Source organism: Tachypleus tridentatus, chromosome 13 (genome assembly GCF_004210375.1).
Source record: "Tachypleus tridentatus isolate NWPU-2018 chromosome 13, ASM421037v1, whole genome shotgun sequence".
Lineage (NCBI taxonomy): Eukaryota > Metazoa > Arthropoda > Merostomata > Xiphosura > Limulidae > Tachypleus > Tachypleus tridentatus.
Window position 1 is genome coordinate 67,987,658 of NC_134837.1, and position 10,017 is coordinate 67,997,674.

General features: G+C 35.6%; 1 protein-coding gene across 6 annotated transcripts in view; it reads left to right on the forward strand.

The window, feature by feature from the left end:
- GTPBP1 (GTP-binding protein 1) overlaps positions 1 to 7,418 on the forward strand; it is a 50,510-nt gene extending 43,092 nt beyond the window's left edge. For all 6 annotated transcript variants that reach the window (XM_076483235.1, XM_076483236.1, XM_076483237.1 and 3 more), the window contains one exon: positions 6,932 to 7,418. In XM_076483235.1, coding sequence (XP_076339350.1) covers positions 6,932 to 7,299 — 368 coding nt within the window. In that variant the 3' untranslated portion in view covers positions 7,300 to 7,418. The remainder of the gene's footprint in view (positions 1 to 6,931) is intronic.
- The last annotated feature ends 2,599 nt before the right edge of the window (positions 7,419 to 10,017 follow it).

Consider the following 10,017-nt stretch of genomic DNA (forward strand, 5'->3'; position numbering starts at 1 on the left):
CACTTTGACAACTTTTTGAACAATAAATGCTTTCATAACTAGGCAGCTGCAGAAGTAGCTTTCAGGAAGCTCATTGGCCATAGAAACCCTGATGTCTACAACAGGTGCATAAAGAGCATTGTTACGTATTGGCAAAAGTATGTCGAAGCAAGTGTTTTACAATACTGGTTTATATTTTTTCAAACTTTGCAGCTCAAAAGCGACATTTATTTCTAGGCCAGCTAATGATATAATGTTAGTATTTGGAGGGTGATGACTTTTAGAGTGCAAGGTTTCTGGAATGTTTGCTGGCTTGTGACATAGATTGGTATTTAGCCAACCATTTTTCAGTATTGATTTTTCATTTAGATGATCAGTTTGAGTATCAGAGTAACATAAAGTGAATTTAATTGATTGGTTGGTTGATTTGGTGTTTTATGGCACAAAGCAGCTAGGCTATCTGTGCCAAACATCCAGTAAAAAGTTAAAATTAAAGTAAAATTAGGAAATTTATAAAAGGAAATTAAGGTAAAACAAAACAAAGTTTAAAAAAAAACATGAATAGCATAGAACCTATGTTTACATCTAGGCTACAACATCAAGAGAAAAACTACAGTAATACAAGTTGTAGAGGACTTTCTGTAGTGTAACTGCAATTATCATAACTTGCCAGGAAGACTTAACAGGTAAGTACAGAAACCACATCAGTTACCTGAAGTTGGCCTTTCCAGTCCTGGTTCTGAGTTATTTGATGTTATGGTCATTTTTAAAAAGTAAAGTAATAAAACTTTTAAAAGACTTGTAGCAAAATTTTAATAATAACTCACCAGGATAACTAACAGGTAGTTCGAACAACAGTGTCAGTCATCTGAAGTTGGCCTTTCCAGTCCTGCTTTCGAGTTATTTCACGTTATGGCCATTTTCTAATTTCAAATCGAACTAGAGAGCCTGTGATTCTTAAAAGGGAATCTCATTAAAAAAGGTCTAATGTATATATTAAAAACTTAAATGGCATCAAAAAGATTGATGGCCTTTAAAAAACTAAAAACGTTTCCAAGATGGACAGTGTCACCATAATCAATAACACTCTCTAATGTTATGGATAAACCTTGGGACAGAATATCATGAAAATGGTGCCGTCGTTCAGTGTCGTAATGACGACAAGAAAGTAAAATGTGGTTTACTGTGACCTGAGTATCACACAGACTACACAATAGTGCATCAGTTCCAGATAAAAGAAAACAATGAGTTAAAAAAAATTGTGGCCAATGCATAGTTTAGCCAGAACAACTTTCTCTTTCTGATCCTTACGGAAGCAAGACGGCCAAAGTTCAACATAGGGTTTTATTTGTAAAAGCTTGTTGTCACGTTGCTCATTCCAAGTCAACTGCCAACTAGCATGGAGCCGAGCCTTGAATACAGGACCATAGTCCATGTATGGAACTGGCACAGCAGTGATAGTGCCAGAGCAGATAGATTTTGCTGCGGTGTCGGCGAGCTCATTCCCACAAATACCAACGTGGCCTGGTATTCAGAAAAACTGGTTAGAAGTAGATGTTAAAGGTAATTGGGCCAATCAGTTTTGAATATCGGCAAGAATGGGGTGTGAGCTAACGTGAAGCGATTCTATGGCCAGTAGAGAACTAAGCAAGTCAGTATAAATAGTGCAGTTTGAATACTGTTTAGCTTTTATGTGATCTAGGGCAAGATAAATGGCACACAGTTCAGCAGTGAACACAGAAGCTGTAGAGGGAATTCTGTATGCAACCACAAAACCACAACAAAACACGGCAGAGTCCACACAGTCACTTGATTTCGAAACAACTGTATAAATAGGAATAAAAGGATGGTTTGAAAGATATTTAGCAAATAACAGACAGTATTTCCAATTGGGAGTGTCTGCTCTTCTCAGATGACTTAAAAATAGGGCACATTTGGGGACCATAAGAAGCCATGGTGGGATAGGCTGACCAGTGGATACAGCAATGTTATCCAAGGACAGACCCAATCATACAACTGCACCTGGATACAAAGGTCAAAAGGAGCAATGGCAGATTGTCTATTCTGAAAAAAGTATAGCCCAACGAGGAAGGAAAACACAATCCCAAGTGGGATATTTTGGTAAGGAATGAAGTTTTGAAGCATATAGTAAAGATAGTTGCAAAGATGCAAAGAAGGTTCATGAGACTCTGTGTATAAGCTCTGAACTGGGGAAGTGCAGAAAGCCCTAGTGCAGTGCTGAAGTTCTTGATGATGAATGGGCCGAATTCCTGGCAGAGCCATAGACCAGTGATCCATAGTCAAGTTTCAAACAAATAAGAGCACGATATATTTTTAGCATAGAACAGCGAGAGCAGTGAAACAGGGCCAGTTTGCTTGATCCAGCTTCCACCGGGGTAAATGGATCAGATGGCATTGACTATGGCCAGTTTATCTCAAAATTATAGGAAAATGATCACTGCCTTGTGGATTATTGTCAACTCTTCATGAAAAGTGGGAGAATAATGAAGGGGAGCAAATTGAGAGATCAATAGCAGTAAAAAACTGACTAGGTGCATGAAAATAAGTATAAGGACCAGTATTGAAAAGAAAAAGGTTGTGATCAGAGAACATATGCTCTATGGAGTGACCCTTCCCATCAATATCAGCACTTCCCCAGAGGGGATGATGTCCTTTAAAGTCCCCCAGGATTAAAAAGGGAGACGGCAACTGTTCAATGAGAGCATCAAGGTCTGATTTATCAAATGTCTCTTCAGGTGACAGGTAGAGAGAACAAACAGTGATGATATGACCCAAGGAAACATGGATGGCTATGGCCTTCAAGGGTGTGTCGAGTGGCAAAGACAGGGTGGGCACATGCTGATCAACCATCAGTGCCACCCCTCCATGAACTTGTCCATCACACAGCCAGTCATTTCTGTACAAAGAAAACTACTGAAAGGTGACTGTATTGGCAGGTTTCAGAAATGTTTCCTGTAAGGAGAGACATACAGGATAGTAGGAAGCAATCAGTGTTTTGATGCCATCCAGGTTAGAATATCAACTTCAATAGTTTCATTGTATCAAGGTGGCCATTTTTATTTATGTGTAGGTGAATTGGGTGGAGAACCCTTCTGTTTATGGCCATGTCTTTTTTCCTTACTGTCCTTATTTGAGGGAGGTCTATTGACCTCCATGGATCCTGTCCTGGGTCGATTGGACAGGTCTTTGTTGTTGGAAGAGGATTCCAGCAACTGAGGACATGAATGAATGATAGTTTTGCATCTTGGGGTGGGAAAAGAAAATGTATCCAAAGAAATGCCTGTATATGGAACCAAAGGAAGTGGATCTTGGGGTTTGTTGGAATGTATGTAATGGACAGAGATGGGTGTTTAAGTTGATTCATGGTTAAAAACCATGGAGGTCAAAATACTTTTCATTTGTTTTGAGAATGATTCTTTTGGAGGCAAAGAGAGATCTGTCTGCACTCCCACTGTAGTAGTGGAACGAAGTGCAGCAGCATATATCTGAGATGAAGTGGTGGACAGTAACTTTCAAGCCTCAGGATAAGTAATGTTATGAATTGTTTTCAAACACTGCACCTCTTTTTCTTCCAGCCATTTAGGGCAAAACAAAGGTTGGAAGGGTGAGAGCCATTGCAGTGGATGCAATGAGGGTCAGTTTCACACTCATAGTCATCATGGTCCTTGCCACCTCAAGGAACCACAACACAACGTCTTCAAGTGACCGAACCCTGACACTGGAAACATCAGAGAGGGTTTGGAATGTGTGGCCATAGCCTACAATTAAGATAACCTGCCTTGATGGTAGCAAGTGGACATGGTGATGTAAATGTCAGAACAAGGATATTTGTTGGCATGTTAATTCTATCTTTGCGAGTGAAGATACATCTCACTGCAGAAACCTTTTGAGTGGAGAAACCAGCAAGAATCTCTGACCCAGGGATGTTTTTCCTCTCAACATTAACTCCTTGTGATGAATTCAAAGTTGCATGAGGTGTAACCTCAATAGGTATATCTCCAATTGCCTTTGAATGCAATAGGAGTTCACTGTGTTAAGATATAGATGTTTCCACCAATATGTCACCAGATCAAAGCTTCTTTACTGACTTTAGAGAGCCAGCAAGTTCATCTAGTCCCTTCTCAATGAAAAAGGGAGACATTTGCCCTAAAGGTTTGTCTGAAAGAGAATGTAAGATAAGAAAATGAGGTACAACAGGTGTTACAGATGGTGAGGATTGCTGCTCAGGATCTTCAAGACGTGGTCGTTTAGCTATGGACTGTTTTTTCACTATTTTATTTAAGGTTTTATTTGGAGGATCCATAATAAAAAATGAGAAATTTTGGTGTCCACAGACCCCACCCAGCATGGAGCCCTATGAAAGGATGCACTACAATATCAAACAAAGATACTGCAGCAATGCCACGGTTTCATGAGCACTATATCCAAACACCAGCATCAGACACAATGTCCACAACACTTGCTGAGAAGATCGAACACTGGTACTTGGTTGACCCTAGCTCAAGTGGGCCAGCCGATTGACCCAAGGGGGGCCACCCCAAGGCTGCCTGTCTACAAGAATTCATGGCCAAAATGGTGTGTTGGACCCCTCAACCACCAGGATCCTCTCCTTCCCTTTATGGGTTGCCATGCACAGCAACACATGGGTGGATGTTTAGATCCCAGAGGAGGTAAACTGAAAGAACAGAACCTTCCCTGTGAGGTTCCCTCATCACGTACAGGAATCCACACTGAGGGGAATTTAGTTGGACTATGGAAGGAGTGGATGAAAGGTTAATAAGAAATCTTCATTTCATTTAGTTGTTATCTCCATTTTTTTATCTACAGAAATTTCTTGTAGTCCAGATTCTTAGTCTTCAATAATTTTGGTGTAGTTTGGTGCCATTTTGATATCTATAACCATGTCTATTGTCTGAACAAAGGTTTTCTTATTAAATTAAGACTATTATGAATAAGTATGAATATACCTGTGTCAACAGTAGTCTGTGCATATCTTTTTCATGTTTGGTAGATCATTCAGGTTTTCGTCTTGTGAAATACTTGTCTAAAGAGGAGACACTTACTTAGATGAATATTTATATTTACAGAAGAACAGAAAAATCATTATAAATGTATTGTAATTTCATTTTGTTTATAGTTTTTTTTTGGAATAGTACTTCTTTAAATTAAAATATTCAGCTGCTAATTAAACCAAGATGGAAATTTACAAGTTGGAGATTCTATATATGAAATATATTTATAGATATCCTACCAAATAACACTTGTGAACACCTAACATATTGAACTGGTGTCACTTATTTGTAAAATAACATCAGTCATGATAAAAGTAATCCCTGATTATTATCCTGGAAACTGTTCTTATTGTTTCCATTATAATACAAAGAATATTATTTAACTTAATGACAATAGTATTAGATGAATATTCATTAAACTTTGAATGAAATCCAATAAAGCATCATTATGGTAAATTAATAGCATTTTTAATTTTAATGTCACAACAGCAATGAATGCTGAAAGATCATAAGCACAAACTTTCAAAGCGATTTCCATTTAAAACAGTTACAGTTATCTTTCGTTTTAAATTCAGTCAAACTAGAATTGGATGGAACTCCAAGGTTTTGCTTATGTTAGGTGGCTAAAGACTATTTTATAACAATGATAATTGTACTCTCATGATTTTACCAAAGTGACTAACATTTCATTTGTTAATACTTTGCACCATGTTTAAAAATATTTATTATTTCCATAATGTGAATTCAATCAAGTTTCAGTAAAGTGGGTACAAGAATGTGATAATATAACCTGAGGAAATATTTATTTGCTGTTAGTCTTAAAACCTTGCATTGTTTGATAATAAGGATTCAAAGTTCATGGTTGAATTCCCTTTTCATCAATGGAGAAGAATAGATTTGTTCTTTGAGCATCTGGTCAAAATAACATTCAGAACAAAAAAACAAGTATATTTTATGTAACAGGATCATTAATTTATTCAAATTTAACTTCCTGAACAGAAGCCTAAAGAATAAGTAGAATGGAAAACTAGTTTATTACATTTTCACTAAGAAAAATTTGTTACATTGATTCCTAGAAGGTTGTGTACTAAACAACTGCAAAGTAGATAACACATTCATTTGTGATTTTCAAACCTCAAGAGACATAAGAATTGACCTGAATTTCACCTGACTCAAAATGTCTCTGTAGAAATATCATCAGATGAGTCTTACTCCTTTTTTCTGGTACACTTAAATTATTCAATACAAATGTTACGTTTTTAGTGGAATCTAGTCTTGCTTAGCCAATACCACATGTTTCCAAGATAGATACAGTCTACTGACTGTAATGATTCTTATTGATCACCATAAAATGGTACATTTCAGAAACCTGTTTTAGTTGATGTGAAATAGTCATCCATTAAAATTTGAAATAACCCTTACCTAACTAATTTATATGCATATACTCTCAATTATCCAAATGGATAGAAGAAATGACATTTCCTTTAAAACAAAATACAAATCAATACTACAAAATATCATTGTAAGTTATTTTCATGTATAATAATTATAACATTTTTTCCAACCTTTTCTCCAAACTCTATTCTAATATTGTTAGTATTGTCTTACAGTAGGATTGGATTGAACCTTTAATAATATCTTTTCTGGTTTTTAATATTAATGCACATGAAGAAAGATGGCCTGCTGGATTTACTATGCTGATAAAAAAAAAATGTTTCCAAAGGGTTAACATATGTTATTTCATTTATCCTGTGCTGTTTCCCATCAAAATGCTCTTTCTCGTTTCTTTTTTCTATGTTTTCTATTCTGATGTTAAGTTTACCTTATGTTCTAATCTCTGTGTAATTTGTATTTGTTGATAATTACCTCAGATTGTTAGTTTGTAATATACCTTATCTTTTTTCAAAATTATATTCCAGTTCACTGTGGAAGTGTTCGACAGACAGCATCTATCATTTCTATGTCTCAAGATTGCCTGAGGACAGGAGATAAAGCTATTGTTCACTTTCGCTTCATCAAGAATCCAGAGTACCTGCGGACTGGAATGAGGATGGTATTTCGTGAAGGTAGAACCAAAGCTGTGGGAAACGTCAGCAGACTATTTCCCAATGCTTCCCCACCCACGCAGGTCAACAGAAACAAGCCACCAAAGATGCGTCCATCTTGTAGCACTAATACAGCTGTTGAAGGGTCTACTAAAGTGGAAGGTGAGCCAAATCGTGGTGTGAAAAGAAGTCGTGGAAGGCATAGAGGAGGTCGTCCACATCCTACACCTACTGTTGCATGATGGGTATTTTTCAATCTTTTACAAACATCCTGCATGTTTACCTCCAGCAAACATGCTGAACAAATGTTTTAAGTAATTTTAAACCTCTTTAGTCAATAAAGGATTTACATAGTGGGGAATATGTTGTAGTGTCACATGGAATATTTTGTTTTCCAATTGCATATTTCAGAATTAGATGGTGTTAGGTACTTCTTAATGAAGATCTGAATTATTTTCAAAATTATTGTTTTCCGAGTTTCCAGTTAGGTTGAAGAGAATTGATCAAGTTAACATTTCAAGTTATGTTGTTTTGCTGGAAATTATACAAGTGTGCTAATTAGCAATTAGTCACATTTTCTGCAGGGAAAGTAGCATATAATATATGAAAATAGAAAGTTCTCTTTCCTATCAGCAAATTGGATGATAATCAAAAGCAGCCACATCTTGGACTTAATTTAATTCACAGTGGAGAAGGATCATGCTTGAGAGGTACATTCATGTATAGGCTTGGCTTCGTTAATGCTATTCTATTTATAAAGAACAAGGTTTATCCGTGTAAGACAGTTTTTTCAAGAGTTGTTGCAGCAGTATATGTTTTAAAATTTGCAAGACATACTGGAATATGATTGTTGCTATGTGGCCATTCCAAGAGAAGTTATCCTCGTAAACGAATAAATTCAGTAACAAAGATTTAAACACAGTTAATTAGAATGTAATGGATTTGGTTTAGCATGGAAATTTTAAAGAATCATACTGCAAAGAATTTTGTAATGATACAAATAAGATCTTTACTAATCTTGGAAAATACATTTCTAGAATATGCATGATGAAATGAACAACATTATTCTATAGTTTATGACTTGGATATGTTCCTCAGAATGTAGTCATCAAAACATGCCCAGATATCAAAATGGAGATTATAAGAAAGAATTTACACAAGTTTTATATTAAAGGAACACAAGACAGGTGCTCATACATCTATGAAGTTCTTAAATATGAACTTTTTTCTTAAAGACAGAATAGAGTTTTTCATATCATTTATTGTTTCATCTTTTCATAGTATTTTATTATCTGTACCACAAGGTAGCTTCAATCTCATGTCAGTGAACACAATACTTAGTACATACAATATGTTTTGAATAACTGTGAAAGAGTCAGCTCTTACCACTCAGATATTTATCAAACTTTCTGTTAAACTCTCTTAAGTTAACTGTACTGACACATCTAGTGGCAACCCATTCCAGAAGCCTACCACAGGTAAAGGTAACAAGGTAGCAGTGCTAAATAACCTGAACTATGACACAAAGTATATAAGATAGTTCATGACAGTAAGAAATTGGTTAGGATGCAGTTTGACAAAATGTAAATTAACTGAAATATGTGCTTAAGTTAAATAAGGAAAAATTATGTTGGCAATTTGCCATCATGATATTAAATTAATGAATTTCAATGTCAGCGATATGTACGTCTTGCCAGAAATCCAATAAAGACAACATTTGTGCAAAGCTAATAATATTGGTAATTAAAATGAAATTTCTCAAAAATATACATCTAATGCAGATGATTTAACATCTGATTTGACCTTCTTTGTATGCCAACTTTCATTGGAAGAAACCACTTATTTATGTTGTAATATACTTTATTATTGAAGAAAATCCATTGATTTATTGTCAAACTGCCTTGATTTTCCTGAAAACAATCTATAAAATCTACACAATAACAGAACAATTCAACAAATACTGAAAATGAAATGTAGTGCCTGTATTTACTCTACCTGTGACAGAACACAAGTTGTAAAGAATCACAATCTTTAATATAAAGGAAGTAAAGCTTAAGTTAACATATGGACACGTTTATGTGTTTGACTTGAGAGAATAAGGGATTGTTCCCTCTTTCTCAGATACTTCTATCTCATAGATGCTGAAATTGGATCAATTATTGCTAAAGCTTTCTATAAGAGGTTCTGCTCAGGATAATGGACAATCTAGACAAATCTCTGTCTATAAAAACCTCTTAGTAATTTATTAGTATATGTTAATAGGAATTTTTTAATCTCTAATGGTAAATATATATAAATTACCAATAGCTGTATCAGTATATCTTAATTAAACCAAAAAACTGTGATAGTATATACAAAGTTCCCTATCTCCAGGCCACATGCATTATCCATACATAGTACAGCATGGTGCTATCTGTAACTTAGGTAAGGTCAAAAGTTTTAAAATTGTTTTTAAAAATTTTCTGTTTAAAAGCAGTGAGTTGATCAAATAAGTAGAAACTTCATCTCACCTTGTTTTGGTACAAATGGTGAGAGTTCATTAATTGTCAGTTAGCCCAGTTTTCTGCCAAGTTGTTCTCGCACATAAATAGCAAGTTGTCTTCTCTATCAATTAACTGGATAATAGTAGGGTAGCCACATCGTACTGCTCAATTCACAGTGGATAATGTTCATGTTTGTGAGGTGCATTCATGTGCAGACTTTGTTTGAAGATACTTATCAAAAGAAAAGTTCAGCATCAGCTGTGTTTGAAGCTGCCAAGTAGAGAAAAAGAGATGCAGTTATAGGAGAGAGAGAAATTGTTGGCTGTTGATACCACTGATCACTGCTGGAGTGTTTTAGAATCTATTTGTGAGGGGGTGGTCTGTAATCTAGCCAAAATCTAACAGGTGGAACAGTAATCTCTAATTGAGGTGGAGGAAAGTTGGGGATTAGGACAAGATAATGAGCCCCAGATCAAC